Source organism: Triticum aestivum, chromosome 1D, assembly GCF_018294505.1.
Source record: "Triticum aestivum cultivar Chinese Spring chromosome 1D, IWGSC CS RefSeq v2.1, whole genome shotgun sequence".
NCBI lineage: Eukaryota > Viridiplantae > Streptophyta > Magnoliopsida > Poales > Poaceae > Triticum > Triticum aestivum.
The window spans coordinates 496,878,224-496,894,922 of record NC_057796.1 but is presented as its reverse complement, the minus strand read 5'-3'; the positions used below and the strand labels follow the sequence as shown (position 1 = coordinate 496,894,922).

The 16,699-nt window shown below is 45.1% G+C and overlaps 4 protein-coding genes across 4 annotated transcripts; 3 read left to right on the top strand and 1 right to left on the bottom strand.

Annotated features, from left to right (window-relative positions):
- The first annotated feature begins 4,542 nt into the window (after window positions 1–4,542).
- On the top strand, window positions 4,543–5,811 carry LOC123183426 (probable pathogenesis-related protein ARB_02861). Its single transcript, XM_044596238.1, has one exon. The coding sequence runs from the start codon at window positions 4,626–4,628 to the stop codon at window positions 5,535–5,537; it is 912 nt and encodes a 303-aa protein (XP_044452173.1). The 5' UTR covers window positions 4,543–4,625; the 3' UTR covers window positions 5,538–5,811.
- On the bottom strand, window positions 5,784–7,932 carry LOC123183428 (sm-like protein LSM8). The gene is made up of 5 exons (XM_044596239.1): window positions 7,735–7,932; window positions 7,565–7,605; window positions 7,374–7,448; window positions 6,260–6,312; window positions 5,784–6,148 (listed from the first exon to the last, which is right to left on the bottom strand). The coding sequence occupies exons 1-5, from the start codon at window positions 7,772–7,774 to the stop codon at window positions 6,058–6,060; spliced, it is 300 nt and encodes a 99-aa protein (XP_044452174.1). The 5' UTR covers window positions 7,775–7,932; the 3' UTR covers window positions 5,784–6,057.
- A 35-nt stretch (window positions 7,933–7,967) lies between these two features.
- On the top strand, window positions 7,968–13,378 carry LOC123183425 (notchless protein homolog). The gene is made up of 12 exons (XM_044596237.1): window positions 7,968–8,263; window positions 8,359–8,440; window positions 8,562–8,651; window positions 8,830–8,955; window positions 9,250–9,377; window positions 9,671–9,870; window positions 10,363–10,426; window positions 11,974–12,084; window positions 12,234–12,371; window positions 12,619–12,761; window positions 12,882–12,936; window positions 13,055–13,378. Exons 1-12 carry the CDS (start codon window positions 8,114–8,116, stop codon window positions 13,193–13,195), a joined length of 1,428 nt encoding a protein of 475 aa, XP_044452172.1. The 5' UTR covers window positions 7,968–8,113; the 3' UTR covers window positions 13,196–13,378.
- Window positions 13,379–14,711: 1,333 nt separating this feature from the next.
- Window positions 14,712–15,922, top strand: LOC123179730 (alpha carbonic anhydrase 7-like). The gene is made up of 2 exons (XM_044591602.1): window positions 14,712–14,866; window positions 14,969–15,922. The coding sequence occupies exons 1-2, from the start codon at window positions 14,794–14,796 to the stop codon at window positions 15,742–15,744; spliced, it is 849 nt and encodes a 282-aa protein (XP_044447537.1). The 5' UTR covers window positions 14,712–14,793; the 3' UTR covers window positions 15,745–15,922.
- The last annotated feature ends 777 nt before the right edge of the window (window positions 15,923–16,699 follow it).

Below are 16,699 nucleotides of genomic sequence, written 5' to 3'. Positions count from 1 at the left end.
TCTCAAATTTGTAAACCTTTTTCAAAATCGATCAACTTTTTTTTAAATCGATTCGATGCTGCCTTGCTAGGAACAAAGAGATCCATCCTCCAAATAGATCCTTTGTTCCAGTAGGGTCCTCCGAAAAATCCAGCAACACACATATAACTTGCCAAATAAACTTAGCAAAGGAGTAGCTAAATAACAAGTGATCTGCAATTTCTTTTTCAGAACAAAAATAAAATGCATTGTTCATTCCCAGTCCATCCCCTGTTATCAAATTATCATGAGTCAGTTTATCATTCTTCGCCAGTTTTTTACATTTCTCACAAATAACTTTGAGAAATGTGATTTACATTGACTAAACTCTGCCTGAGATGAGATACCCTAGCTCCAGTTCCATCGAGTCAGAGTTTGTTCTGCAAATAAGTGCCTAAGTACTCTCTGGCAATTACCTTCACCGTTTCCATGTTCCAGAAGCACTTGCACAACATACAATTTTTCATTATTTCAAATCGATCCGCCACTATCCGTTGATAAAGAAAGTGTAGGCTAGTTCATCAAGTGATACTTACCTTTTAGAGCATCTACATGATTGGCATGCTCCCGAGGCGGCGGAATGACACACTACCCAAGGAGGCATTTATCAGTATATCTATATCTCCAATAGAGAGAATTCGACATTTTCATCCTTTCATCTTTTTCTTAATCCTCTCTCCTACGGAATCATATGCAATAATGGTCCGCTTCTCAGCATTAGTGAATCCACGAGCATTCCGAAGAATGCAAAGGGATTTTACCAACCCTTGAAACAAATTACTCCCAGACACCCGCAATAATATTTTTACCAACCCCTCAAGGGATTTTACCAATCCACGGAATCATATTTTTCATCCACCCGCAAAAAAAAATCAATGTACTCCTCTTTTCTCAGCATGGCCTACCCTAGGCAATAAATGTTACTCCTCTTTTCTTGATTGGTCAGTGACTGGGCCATCCGCCCCTTCATATCTAGCCCAAATCTGGGCGGGAATCGGGAGGCCCGGGTGCATCTGACACTCGGACAGGACTGGCCAGACAGACTGCAAATCGCACCAAAATGAACAAGTCCACCAAACCCACCGCCCTCCTCCCGCTTACATGGGAGATCGAGAAGGCCCAGACTTTCGGATCAATAGAGATTGAGAAGGAGATGTTACAACTTGCTCGAGACACGAGGGATTCAAGGATAATGTTGGCAGACACAAGCCTCTAGGATGAGAAAGATATGTCTTGTCAGGGAGAAGAAGGAGATCAACGAACGAAGGAAGTACAAGACGGCGAGAGCGGCGATGTCACCAGTGGAGCAGGCGACACGGATGGAGGCAGAGCAGACGGAAGGGATGGCTGTAACAGAGCAGACGACACGGATGGCCTACAACGGTGATCCGTCACGCTCGGACTTGATTTTCATTTTGTCATATTTGAATTGTTGAACTATGATTTATTTTGCTTTCTTGCATTTTTGAACTGTTGAATTGTGATGAATTCGTGCTATATGATCCATGTGCATGGATTGCACGGACTTGGGAGTTGAATTTGAGGTATGTGGCTGCCCGGGGACCTCATCAGTTATCCTATGTGACCTGATTAATTTAGCACTATTGTACACCCTCTTTGTGCCCAACTGTGATTGAGTTTGTTTAAGCATTATAATAGGCATTAGTTGATTTTTTTTGAACCGGGCCGAACCCCTTTTCCATTGCAAATGAATGAAAATACAACAGTTCCAGAAATAGCATTGAGGAGAGGGAAAGAGGTAGAGCGAGTTCGAGCACTGTCAGGAAACTCACTGCATCTGCCCGCCGTCGAAACGGATGCCATGGGGCGAAAACCTGAACAGCACAAACCAGCAGAACTAGTCCTATTCATCTCCAACACCAAAAGGAGAGCAGGAGACCTAGTGCAACAGTCCACATAGTCAGAGAAATCGACTCATAGCAAGAGCCAAAAGAGACAATCTAACTAGAATAAGCACACCCCAGAGACCGCCATCTACTCTGCTTCAATCGGACGTCTGGCTGAATCGCATAGCTTCATAAGATGCATAGTGCTTGCCCTCACCATCTCAACGCCTATGCGGAGAGTCTTCGTGTCCTCGCCTTGCTGTAGACCTGCTCAATATAACAAGGGAGAACACATGGAGAAAACAACCTCAAATGGGGATTTAATCTGCTTCTTCTCAAACGTAACACGGTTATGGGCTAGCCGATACGACTGCAAGTCCCACCGTATAAAACTTCTCTTCATCAGGGAGGAAAATGTGGCACCAGGCAAAATATTGCCAATAAGTATTAGGATAGCTCTCGGTTCCCAGAACAACTACAACCTATCGCCAAACAGTTTTTCTAGCAACAGGGCAGGTAAAAAATAAATGTTGGGAAGTTTCTAACTCACTGCAAAAGGAGCAACACGGAATACCGGGCCACTTTTTCTTCTTCGTCACCTTCCTGGTAAGTACAACATCTTGTGACAACTGCCACATATTTTTTTTTATCTTGAGAGGCATCCTAGCTTTCCAAATCCATTTGAAGTTATACCCATTAAGGGGTCTCTCAAGCCATTTGTACATAGACTTTGTCGTATATTTACCATTGTTGTTGAGCCTCTAGTAAACACGATCACCGTAACCGATAGGTGGATATCAGAGATAATTTTGCACATTGAATCCCATTGCCCAATCATATCAGAAAAGAGCCTCCTTCGAAAAAAGGTAGCAACATCTACAGACCCAAACGTACTCACAGTACAATCTTGAAAGTTACAAATGTCAAAGAGCATAGGGCATCGAATCTGAAATGGGATCATCCCATTAACATAGTCTTTCTAGACCCTAGCGATGTTCCCAGATTCAATTCTAATTTTCCTACCAACCATGAAAAGATCTTTAATTTTCAGAAGAGCTTTCCAACAGGGGGAATCCGACCACCTCGGATCAACTGAAGCTATAGTTTTTTTTTCAGATATCTAGCACGGATGATGCCCTGTCAAATCCCATTTTGAATCTCAAGCTTCCACCACCATTTGACCATCAAGTTGATGTTTTGTATTCTGAGGTCCTTAACCCCCAGCCCTCCTTTATCTTTAGATCTACAAATTCTCCTCCATTTGACAAGATAGTATCTCCTTTTTTTATTACAACCTTGCCAGAAGAACCTTTCTACTGTGCTTGTCAACTTTTTCAATAACGTTTTGTTCATGAGCCACATAGACATATGATAAAGAGAGGTTTGAGTGAGGACATAATCTAAAAGGGTGTGCCTCCAACCCACAGATGCGGCATTTCCTACCCAGGCATCAAACTTTTCCAGGTACTTGCCAATAATAAACTTCCAATCTGAGTTTTTAAGCGTTGTAAAACTAACAGGCATTCCAAGATACTTAAGAGGGAAGCTACCAATATCGCACTTGAATAGTACTGCGTATTCTTTCACCACAATATCATCTCCCCCCACTGTTAAGATCTCACTTTTCTGAAAATTAACCCTAAGCCCGGACATCATTTCAAATATGTAGAGCAGCAACTTCAAATTAACTGCCTTGTCAACATCATGATCTAGGCAGATGATAGTATCATCCACGTATTGAAGTAGGGCCACACCATTAGGGATGAGGTCAGGTGCCATGCCCACCACCAGGTTATTTTTTGGGCATTCTTTATCATCTTAGTGAGGCAATCAGCAGCTAGATTAAAGAGCAAAGGAGAATGGGGGTCACCCTGACGCGCTCCTTTGGCACTTTAAAAATATGGCCCCACACAATTGTTAAGCTTGATGCTAACCGTGCAATTATGGAGAATCAGCTTGATCCATCCGCACCAGGTATCACTAGCTAAATCCTCGGAGTTTACGACATTCGAGGAGAAAATCCCAATCATACAGAGATAGCACACCGTCCATGATATTTCTTCCTTTAGCAAAGGCATTCTGGGTAGGGCTAATTAACTTGTCGGCATACTTAGCTAGCTGTCGATCTAACGCCTTAGTTAACAGCTTATATGGACAACGCAACGCCTTAGTTAACAGCTTAGTTAACAGCTTATACTTAGCTAGATTGTCAACGGAATTGCTGAATCCTATCAGCCCCGGCCGGATATCTTGGGAAGGCGAGGGTGATAACGCCATAGTTGAGACGCTGGACATCCAGTGTCCCATTATGAAAGTGCTTGAACAAGGACATAATATCGTCCTTGACAATCTCCGAGCATGCCTGATAAAACCCAGCATGGATATTAGCTGGTCCAGGGGCTCTATTAGAGTCCATTGCAAACAAAGCTTCCTTCGCTTGCGTCTCACTAAACTCTCTACACAGATCGATATTGTCATCTTCGTTTAACCTCTCGTTTCAAGATGAAAATGTTTACCAGGAGCCGGTTATTAGTTGATGGTGATATGGTGTCCAAAATAAGCAAGTTCCGGTTTGTATGTCATGCATGCATGCACGTCAAAAAAAGGTGAGGTAGCTAGCAATAGCATGGACGCCGGCCGGCCAACCAACCTCCTTTCCTCTCCTCTCCACTCCTCCTTTGGTGGTGATATAGTAGCTATCAAACAGTTGCATCCACATCCGTACGTCGGCATTGGGATTTGAGAGAGAGGCCGGCGGCAATGGCGCGGACGACGCTCCTCCTCGCCGCACCACCACCACCTGCTCTACCACACGTACTGCTCCTCCTCCTCCTCCTCCTCCTGGGCACGGCCGCCGCCGACACCACCTCCACCACCAGCAGCACGGCCGCCGACACCACCTCCACCACCACCAGCACGGCCGCCGACACCACCTCCACCACCACCAGCAGCAGCGAACCGACGAGCGACCAACAACAGCAGCAGGCATCGTCGCCATCATCATCGTCTCCAGCAACACCATCATCGTCATCATCGTCCTATCTAGCAGGAGCAGGAGCAGCAGCAACACCAGCATCGTCTCCAGCAGGAGCAGGAGCAGGAGCAGCAGCAACACCATCATCGTCTCCAGCAGGAGCAGAAGCAGGAGCAGGACCAACATCGTCTCCAGCAGGAGCAGGAGCACCACCACCCCCGCCGGGGGCGGGGTTCTACAAGGGCATGTCCCGCGAGTTTGTGAACGAGCACAACAAGGTGCGCGCCAAGTACGACGCGCCGACGCTGGCGTGGGACAAGACGCTGGCCCTGTACGCGCGGCGGTGGGCGGCGCAGATACAGCAGGACTGCGACCAGGCCCGGCACTCGCCGCAGGCCCATCCGCTGGGCTACGGCGAGTGCTTCTTCGTGGGCAACAACGGCACCGCGGAGGACGCGCTGTGCAGCTGGGAGAGGGAGGAGTACATCTACGAGAAGGGCACCAAGCACTGCACCTCCGGCCACGACTTCCGCGACTGCGGCCACTTTGTCATCATGATCGAGAAGACGTACCACTTCGTCGGCTGCGGCCGCGCCCCCTGCCTTAGCGGCCCCCGCCAGGGCCAGTTCTTCATCTCCTGCAACTACAGCGCCGTTAGGCCCAACGCCACCACCGCTGGCGCCTCCAACCCCTCCTGAACCACCACCGGAGCCGGAGCCGGAGCACCATCATCCACCTTTTTTTACCTATACCTACCTATCTATCTATCGACTAGATATATCTGCTCACATGCAATGCAATGCAATGCAAGCAAATGTGTATCATCTACACACATACATAGTGTATATTTACTACGGAGTACCTGTGTAAAAAATTGATTTCAATTTCCTTTCGACGATTTCTCTTCTCTGCTGTCAACTAAATGGATCATCATAATATCAATGTAGCTTCCAACATCAATTGCCTACTTCATTCATTCATTCATTCATTCATTCATTACTTACGTGCACAGAGATGCATGTATCTCTCTCTCTCATACAAGAACATGACCGGTCCATCGACGCAGCAAACCCTGTTTTTTTCATCATACAAGGGTCCATGATATGAGATATGAGATGAGTGAGCGATCAATCGATTAACCTACGGTACAGATTGACTGAACAACATCAGCTTCGGCTTGCGCGATCAGGATCAGATCGATAGAACATTTCATCATCTTCAGTGGATGACCGGCTTGAGGGGCTGCGCTCTCAGCTTGGACATGTCCAGCGCCGCGTCCAGCTCCTCGTCCACCTCACCCACCACGCCTCTGCATACGCCGTCAACAAACAGCTTCATTTTTACATACATACATACATACATACAAAAAATGCAGTTAATGCATAGTACATATCACACAAGTGAAAGGGGCACTACGCACATGTTGTCGCCCCTGATGATGTACAGTCCGAGGACAAGCTGCTGTACTCCCTCCTGCAACACAACACAGTGTCTGTCAGCAGGGAGATTGACAGGGAGGGTATAAATAAAACTCAACAAGAAGAGTCAGTGCCCAAGGAACTAGCTAGTATAATTTATTTATTTATGCAAGAAAGACAGCAAGTCTTGTAGGATTTCCATATGCCAAAACCTTGGTGGTTACAAAAAGGAGCCTAACAGAAACACCGAAACTGGGAAACCGATCACCACATTGGCAAACAGAGGAAAAAAGGATGGGGCTGAAAAGTTGATTTCATAAAACCGGGGCAGCAGAGCAGAGCACACACAGTAAGCTTACTAAATAACTAGCATGACACCTTTTGTGAAGAAATAAGCAGTAGAGGTAGAGGTATGCAAGAGAAGAGAAAAGCGGAGTAATCCTTGGACCTAGTACATGAGAAGACCCTCCCTCATGTATACATAAAACTGCACGGTAAAGCGTAAGTGACATGGCTAGATTGAACATTCCTCCTTGGATAACATGAGAAAAAGGCCACCTCAGTAATTAATTCTGTGGCGCCGTAGGTCAACAAGTGGATCACAAGAAGGTCTGCGCCTGTACAACTTTGTGGATAGAATAGAGTGCTTTATCGGATTTCCGAATTTCTCATCAAGCAAGCAAGCTGCGTCGGTCGGTCGGTCGGTCACAAAAAGCCTGTTTCTTGTATCCTAGAACTTGTACATTGTAAGCATATGAGCTAAGGGGTGAAGCAGAGGCAGGCAGGCAGGTTGTTGGTCAATTATGTACATACATACATATACCAATTCTTGTGTCCTTGAAGGCAATAAATAAATAAATAAAGGAAATGAATAATAGTGTAGTTACGAGGGCAAAACAAGGCCTGGTAATTTTGCAAGCATCAATTATATTCGTCCCTCCCTCCCTCCCTCCCTCTCAGAATTTGGAAGCACCTCTATATATCTACCTCCTAGACTAGAATTGTTTCTCTCTGTCTAGGTATGTAGTGTATGTTATATGGGTAATAAAAAGGATAGCTAGTAATTGAGTACAAGGCAAGGCAAGGCAAGGTAAGGTAGGTAGTGAGGTGTATTACCTTAGTGGAGTAGACCCTCTCGTGGGACTCGTCGAGGATGATGTTGGTGGCCTGGTCGAACCCCCGAAGAGTCCCCTGGAGACAACAAGAAAGAAGAAATTTTTTTGTTATGAAGCAGAGCAGAGCAGAGGCAGCAATAGCAATGGCGGGCGGGGCCAAGAAAAGAAAAGAGATAAGTAGATGGAGCTTACCACGATGTTGCGGCCGTCGTTGGTGATGACGGAGATCACCTCTACATACATACATACATACATACAGAAAAGAAAAAGATTGGAACAAGGAGAAAAGAGTTGAGTGGAGGAAATCCAAGGAAATTGAAACAAGCTAGGTGGAGGGAGGAAGGAAGGGCAGGGAGACTCACGGTCGACGAGGGACTCGAGCGTCGGCCCCACGGACGCCATCCCCCTTTCCTCCTCTCCTCCTCGGGCTTCGGCGGCGGCGCTGGTCGAATCGAATAGAGGAATCGAGGGCGGCCGGAGGCGAGCGAGCTAGGGTTCCCTCAGTTCACTTCATCAGACCAACAAGAAAGAAAGAGACTTGGTGGGCTGTGATGGGCTGGGCCGTCTTCTTCTGTTATTATTAGCAAGCAACCTGCGACGGACGACCCGACCCGACCCAAACAGAGCAGAGCAGACCTCCCTCGTCTTCTTCCTCCTCCTCCTCCTCCGCCGCCGCCGCTTCGCCCCTCCCCTCTCATCCAGGAGCGACAAGAAAAAGAAAAGAAAAGAAAAGAAAGAGAGATGGACGGCGCCGGCGGCAACGGCAGCAGCGGAAGCGTGATGTGCCAGCTGGTGAGCGCGGAGGGGGAGCAGCTGGGCGCGGCGCTCTACCTGCCGCACAACGTCGGACCGCCGCAGCTCCAGGACATCGTCAACCAACTACTACACAACGTACGTATTTGCTTCTTCTTCTTCTTTTCTTCTTCTTGCTCTCTCTCTTCTTTTTCCTACCTCACCTGATGCAAATATGCAATGCAACGCAAAAGGAGGACAAGCTTCCCTACGCCTTCTACGTCGGCGATGAGGAGCTCTCCCTCCAGCTCGGCGCCTTCATGCAACGCAACAACGGTCAGTCAGTCAGTCAGTCAGTCAGTAGAATAGTAGCATATAATCAACAACGAATCAATCAATCTTCCTTCCTTCTCAAATAAACAATTTGATTTTGATTTTGATTTGATTTGATTTGAAGCCACCGCGGAGGTCACCCTGCGCATCGTCTACCAGCCGCAGGCCGTCTTCCGCATCAGGCCCGTCAACCGATGCTCAGCAACAATCGCAGGTACCTCGCTACTTCCATCCCGTCCCATCCATGCTTCTGCTTCTGCTTCTGCTTCTGCTTCTGTCTCTGCTCTGCTTGCTTGTGAGTAGCAAGGAATGATGACAATCTTACCGTCTGTCTCTGCTCTGCTTGCTTGTGAGTAGCAAGGAATGATGACAATCTTACCGTCTGCCTGCAGGCCACACGGAGGCTGTATTGGCCGTTTCTTTCAGCCCCGACGGGAGATGTCTGGCTAGTGGTTCAGGCGACACCACTGTTCGCTTCTGGGACCTCAGCACACAGACCCCATTGTACACATGCAAAGGTCAGTCAGTCCGTTTCTTACCTTGAATTCTTTCTGCCCATTCTCTATGCTAATAACTATGCTTGTTACATTCTGCTGCTGATATACTGTCTCTGTCTGTAATGGGAATTCATCTTTCTTTGCCTCTGCTAGCTCTTGTAAGTTGTAACATTATATGCTAAAGTTTGCTTGTCCTTGTCATCTCTTCTGGGACTCTTATCACTCTTTCAGGTTGTTCCATTCACACATCTCTACTCCTTTTGGGGTGATATTATCGGTACATTGAAAGTTATGAAATAACCCTGTATTTTGTAGGCCACAAAAATTGGGTTCTCTGCATTGCATGGTCACCTGATGGGAAACATCTTGTTAGTGGAAGCAAGTCAGGAGAGCTTATATTATGGGACCCCAAAACAGGAAATCAATTGGGCGCTCCTCTTACGGTAAGATTGCACATTTCTTTATCTGCTGACATCTAGAATCTAAGATTTTATTTCATTTCTTCATTTGCATATCACACTCCATTATATCCTAATCGTCAAGTGAGAATTTGCTATGAACCATTTAGCAAAATAGATCCTAGTTGGCAGGAACTACAGGTTTGTTTGTTTTGTGTAGGATTGAATTTCCTAACGCAGATTGCTAGAAAGAGGATGTCTATATCAAATTTAGATCTTGCAGATGTCTTTTCTACTCTTGCTGCATCTAGTCATTCATTCTGGTGTTTTTACAACAGGGACATAGAAAGTGGATTACTGCTGTATCTTGGGAGCCAGTTCATTTGCAATCTCCTTCCCGCCGTTTTGTAAGTGCAAGTAAAGATGGCGATGCACGAATTTGGGACATTACCACGAAGAAGTGTGTTATTTCCCTTTCAGGTCACACCAATGCTGTGACCTGTGTCAAGTGGGGTGGAGACGATTTGATATATACAGGGTAAGATTATTACTTGGTAGGCCTTTTTCTTCTTCCGGTAAAAGAAACTGTATGCGTACTATTTGTGTAGTAAAACACTATTGTTTGGCTTTCTGATACGTGATGTGTGGAAGACGATGTATAAGCTTATAACTGTATAATAATACTTGGCATTTTCTCTTCGGATAATTGTTGTCAACAAGAACAAAATGTACCCTGTAGCGGTAAGCATATATGTTGTTGCGGGTAGGTTACTTTCGCTGGTTCATCAGCTCCTTGTTATTTTTACTTTTATTCGTTCTTAAATCCTTATAGCCACAGTTGTTGGCAAAGCGGTTGACTGACACTCCCGGCACCCTAGATGGCTAAAGCCATTAACTGAAAGCATATTCTGAATCACGTACATCCTAGACCATAAGTGTCTAGTGTTGTCACAAATAGCGTTTATGAATTTCCCCACTTCAGGTAATATATTACATATACAATTCTGAAAATAATGTCTTTCTACTGCAGTTCTGAAGATTGTTTAATCAAAGTATGGGAAACTACTCAGGGCAAGTTGGTCAAAACACTGCAGGTAATGTTAACAATTCCAAGCATATTCTTCTGCAAATGCTTATGCACAATAATGAAATCAATGTTCTTTTTTCAACCCACTGTATGTATGCCTTTCAAGTCATGTCATGTTGTTATTATCAAAGTAGGATCTGTCCAACTTGTGTAACTACATTAATGGCCAATAACATGCCTGGTCAACTTTCTGACTAAATGTCAACACCAGTCCACCTTCTTTTTTTGATTGGCTATGGGAATGAATAACGGTATTGAGGTTGGTCAGAAATTCCCTTTGTAGCCGTCTTTGTCATCTCAATTATTAATCACTCATATTGTAATTTGGTATCATTGTTATTGATGTCGCCATGTTTGCTTAGATATTCAAATTTTGCATTCACAAGACACAAGGATATTACCCAAGGAGTTACTTGGAAGATTTCTTCGTAGATGAGAATTCTTGTAGCGGAATGTGTTTAGCCAGTCTCTCACCCAACTTGTTGTCACAGTGTAAAAATTGTTAAACAAGTTTTGTTTTTTTCAACCAACGAGATATGATGAAGTCACAGTCTTGAAGTGAACAGCTTGTAGAAGTGTCTTGTCCTTTGCAAATTATGTGTTCCGTTGAGCATATAACTTTCATCTTCAGTAGGGTGTCAGTTTATAACGTTCATGTTCAGCCCTGTTAGGAAGAGGGTCATATCGGCAAAAGTTTAGGACATAACTGGGCGTTAGGTTCCCATAGACCTCCATCTCAAGGTATAGGGTTTGAACTCAAGTATCTACTAGATTGATCCTGCCAATCCACCTAGTTTCATGGGCGGAGTGGAACACTTGAGGAGGCTGACCATAGCGCACTAGACTGTCAGATTTGTGTCATGCTGGGCTGCTAGTCATCATCAGAATAGGCTCATGTTTATGGCCTGTATGCTAATACCAACAGCATATCAACCGACCATGGTTATTTCACTTGTTCTTCTATGCATGTAGACTATAAAAGCTTTGTAAAATTTTGTTATTTCACTTGCCACTATCAACTTCGCTTAATCGAACAAATCCACCTACGAAAAAATTCCACTCTAAAAAAGGGTTTATTCGATTATATGCGACATCCTTATTGGCATTTATTGATCTATCCAAGTGTTGGCAGTGGCATTTCCGTAAGCCTTTTTGCAGTGCTATTTTTCAAATAATCAAAGTTGGCAATGGCACATATCGAATTAACCCTAAAAACTTTTGTACCTGCATGCTATGAGTAGATCTTGCTCTGGTTTCTCAACTCTGCTTTTCATTTGTGTTTTAATATTTAATATGTACGTTGTGACCAGTATACCAGCACCAAGTAGAGATCCTTCAGTTGTGAGCTATGAACTCTGTCGTGGGTGAATTGAGTTTGTCGAATGCTTTTCAACTGATTTTCATTGTGATTTTAGCGTGCACTTGACGTCGTGTTCCATGAGTTGTTAGCACACTATCAAATCAGCGATCCCATTTTTTCTTTTTGTGGTGAAACCATCCCATATTAAGTTTTTGCTATTCATTTTTTACATAATTTTATTTTTGTGTATTCAGGGTCATGGGCACTGGGTAAATTCGCTTGCCTTGAGCACAGAATATGTTCTCCGCACTGGGGCATATGACCATACCGGCAAGACATTTTCAAGTCCAGAGGAAATGAAAGAGGTAAGTTCACGTGTGGCACAATTTGTTTAGAAATTTATTATGCTTGCCGGAACGATGAATTAGATTTTACTTAAGCTGATTGATTGACATTATTCTTATGGTAAAACTTTGGAAGCGAGACTGTACAACTGACAGCTTTGCATGTTTAGGCAGCTCTTGCAAGATATGAGAAGATGAGGGGTAATGCTCCTGAGAGGCTGGTCTCTGGTTCAGATGATTTTACTATGTTTCTTTGGGAACCAACGATTAGCAAACAGCCGAAAGCTCGCATGACTGGTCATCAGAAGGTATATTATGATATTAGTCTTTTGCGCTCCCCCACCCCCTGTAACTTGGACATAACAATGAATCTCTGACGTTAACTCAACCGAGTCGTCACATAAAAAACCATTCAGAAAGAAAAACAGAGGAGTGTTGAAATTGTTAGAACTTTGTATGAGCCATGGCTTTGCATTCGAGCAAGGCAAGGCAACTCATTTGGCTGAAGCTCTGCTTACAACTGTTTGCGCTGTCTGTTTTGCTTTGTGCATGCAGGTGGTGAACCATGTCTACTTCTCCCCTGACGGGCAGTGGCTGGCGAGTGCCTCCTTTGACAAATCAGTCAAGCTGTGGAACGGCATCACGGGCAAGTTTGTCGCAGCTTTCCGAGGGCATGTCGCGGATGTGTACCAGATCAGGTCAGCAGCAGCAGCAGGAGCCTTTCTTCTCTAGTCTAGAAACATATACATTGCCAGTTTAGTTTCACATGGATATCTGATGCGTATAACAATCTAACATGATGGTTGTCTTTTGTATAGCTGGTCCGCCGACAGTCGGCTCCTACTGAGTGGAAGCAAGGATTCGACCCTAAAGGTATGTAATGTTATGTTTTTGTTGGCATTTCATCGTGTCATTGGAGTAGAGAAGAAGATGAAGATGAAGATGATGCATTTTGTGCTTGTCGATTGGTTGATGACATGACATGAATCAGGTGTGGGATATCCGTGCGCGCAAGCTGAAGCAGGACCTGCCAGGGCACGCGGACGAGGTGTACGCCGTGGACTGGAGCCCCGACGGCGAGAAGGTTGTCTCTGGTGGCAAAGACAGGGTCCTAAAGTTGTGGATGAATTAAGCTTGTAGTAGTATCTGCTAGTAGTCTGTTGGGGAGCAGAGACTTGGTGTGTTGGTCCAATGAAGTAAGACAGGCTTGTTGACAAATGTGATGATCAATTTATTGAGCATGTGGATGAGATGGGGGAGGATAAGCACATCATCATGAATGTTAATTACTCTAGATGCTCGTGTTAACGTTTGATTTTGGACCTTGATAAGTGCCAAACGTATGACGTGTGGGCTAAAGGAGGTCGGGTCACACACCCTTCTAGCCATCCATTGTGAGTTGTGACACGTTAGCCTTTTTATTTTTTTTCACACGTGCATGCAAATAGGCAAAAAAATAGATGATGTCAGCGGGAATTTTTTGGGGTTTTCAAACTTTAAAATGTTTTATCTCTTAAGTGACAAATCCGATTGAAAATCCGTTTTCATCACTAAATCCGCCGTGACGAGAACTTCAAAACTCGATCCCGTATCGATATGTTTTGATGGTATTTTCTGGCGGTCAAAAGTTGCCATGTCTATTGCACACAAATTTTCATGATGTTTATACTGAAGTTGACATGATATGTTTCAACTACTTTTTCTTCTATGTTTAAAGTAAAATTAAACATGTTATAAAAAATTAAGAAATTAAACTTGTCATGGTGAATTACTAAATTTGTCATGATCCGTGAAATAATTTTGACATGATTCATAATTTAAAAGAAATCCATCATCAGTCACTTTAAAAATGCATGGTCAATGTCTCAAATTTGCCATGAACCAGAAACTAAAATTGCCATGATGAATTACTTAAATTTGCCATGATACATGTACAAAAAATTTCCATGGTTCATTGAAAAAAAAAAGTAATTTCCATGATCTATAAACTAAAATTGCCATCATGAATTACTAAAAATTGCCATGATCCATGAATTAACTTTGTCGTGGTTAATTACTAAAAATTGCCATGGTGAATTAATAAAATTTGCCGTGAAAAGTAGTTGAAATACAATGGTAGTTCTAAATTTAGAAGAAAAAATAGATAAAATATATCATGGCAACTTTAGTGTAAACACTCTGGCAACTTCAGTCTAACATCATGGTAACTTTTGACAAAAAGAAGTCATTGAAACATATCAATATGGGATCTAGTTTTGAAGATCTCGTCAAGACGGATTTAATGATGAGAACAGATTTTAAATCGGATTTTTTATTTAAAAGATCAAACATTTTTTAGGTCCGAAAAACCAAAAAGATTTCGTTGATGTCATCTGTTTGATGTGGTAAAATGGATGGTATTGAAGACGTTTGAACCATGTTATTTCGTGCCACACGTGTGGCACTTTATCATTTGGGTTGATTTTATTTAATTTACTACTAGTAGTAGTATTTTGGTTTGGTGATTATTATTTTGAAAATAGACAAATTTGATTGTCGTCTATTTTTGGTCCATCCATACATACATCCATATATAGAAGAAGCAAGCAAGGCAAGAGGGGATGAATGGGTGGCCACAAAATGATTTAGCCATGCCACGCTATATATTGCTCCTTCTCTATTTCCTTCCTCCCTCCCTCACTACCTATTTAAGCCACTTGCACTCAACAAACACCAATCCAATTCATCGTAATGGCGTCCCAAATGTCGTCGGCATGGGCCGCTGTCGTTGTCATCGTCTCGTCCCTCACCGTCGCTCTCTCACGTAAGTGAACATTTCCGACCTTTCTTTCTTTCTTAATAATAAGAGATAATTGGTGGAGTGGAATTGCGATCGATGATGAAGAAAAGAAGGATTAAAATGCAGACGAAGGTGGTGGGCCGAGCTTCGGGTACACGCCGGGGACCCCTGACGGGCCGGAGAACTGGGGCAAGCTGAGCCCGACGTACAAGGCGTGCGGCGACGGCAAGGCGCAGTCCCCCATCGACATCGTCATCGCCAACGCCGTCCCCAACCCCAACCTCGACACCCTCACCCGCGTCTACGCCCCCTCCAACGCCACCCTCCACAACACGGGCAAGGACATCGTGATGAGCTTCGAGCAGGGCGGCGAGCCCGTCATGCCGGGCTCCATCAACGTCACCACCGCCGACGGCACCGTCAGGGAGTTCAAGTTCAAGATGATCCACTGGCACGCGCCGGGGGAGCACACCGTTAACGGCAAGCGCTTCCCGCTGGAGCTCCACATGGTCCATGTCGACGACCAGGACCACAAGGCCGTCATCGGCATCCTCTACGAGATCGGCAACCCCGACCCTTTCTACGACCAGCTGACGGAGAAGCTGCGCGAGCTCAAGACGACGCCCACCGTGGCGGCCGGCGTGGTGGAGCTCAAGTCACTGCAGAAGCGGACGGGGAGCTACTTCCGGTACATGGGGTCGCTCACCACGCCGCCGTGCACGGAGAACGTGGTGTGGAACATCCTGGGCAAGGGCAGGGAGCTGAGCCAGGAGCAGCTACAGCTCATCACTGCGCCGCTGCCTCACCAGGACAATAGGCCGCCGCAGCCGCTCAATGGCCGCTCCGTCGCCTTCTACAACCCACCAAACAGCACCATCTCCATCCAATCCCTAGTACAATAATAAGACATACCTACCAATATGATGAGTAAACATACATACCAAAATGTGTCTGGATATCCTGTATTAGGGAAGCAACATAGCGAGTAACATTTTTCAGTGAATTAGAACCATTGACATACATATATGCATGCTGTCAAAAATAAGACATACATATATACATGTTTTTTTGTTTCAATTTCATCCGCGTCTGTATTGTGTTAAAAAAACATCCTGAGCTGCATGTATCTATCTGTTGATTCACCGCAGCAACATCTGGATTGCCACTCATAGAACCTGCATGGAGATGGATAGATGGAATCTCGATCGGGGTCCAAAAATAACCTCGCAAGGAGATTACTTGTCACCGCACAACAGTATCTCCGACGGCAACCCGCAATTTCTCACGCATTCATCCGCGGATATGGATGCGGGAGGCAGCCATCCAACCGTAGACCTATACATTTTCACAACAACTCGAACCAACCGAACGAAATTCGATCAAACCAGGTGAATTTTGATATAAACACGGCGGATTTCATTGAAACTAGAATAATTTGTACATAAAACCGGACAACATTTCATCAGGTGAACTAAAAACCTAAAAATAGAACCCGAAACTATCCTATACTTGATGGTGAGCTCATAGGTCATGTCGGGCTGGCCGGCGGCTCCTCCTCCGTCATCATGGCCCGATCCGTCGTCGGAGTCAGGCTTCGGGCGGCAGAAGGTGGCGGCTTCACCGCAGCGATTCCCGGCAGCCGTCTGATGCTCACGGACGATCCTCTCCGCTACTTCCTGCACCGTGCTCGGTGCGGCCACGGCCTCCGAGGATGTGGGATGGGGGAGAGGGCGGCGGTCGTTGGAGGAGGTGTCGTTGGCGGCATCGATCTCGACGAGGGACCATTCCTCACTGTACCTGGCCATCTCTCCCTCGAGGCGGCGGAGATGGCACTTGGTCGTCTCCGACGTCGTCACG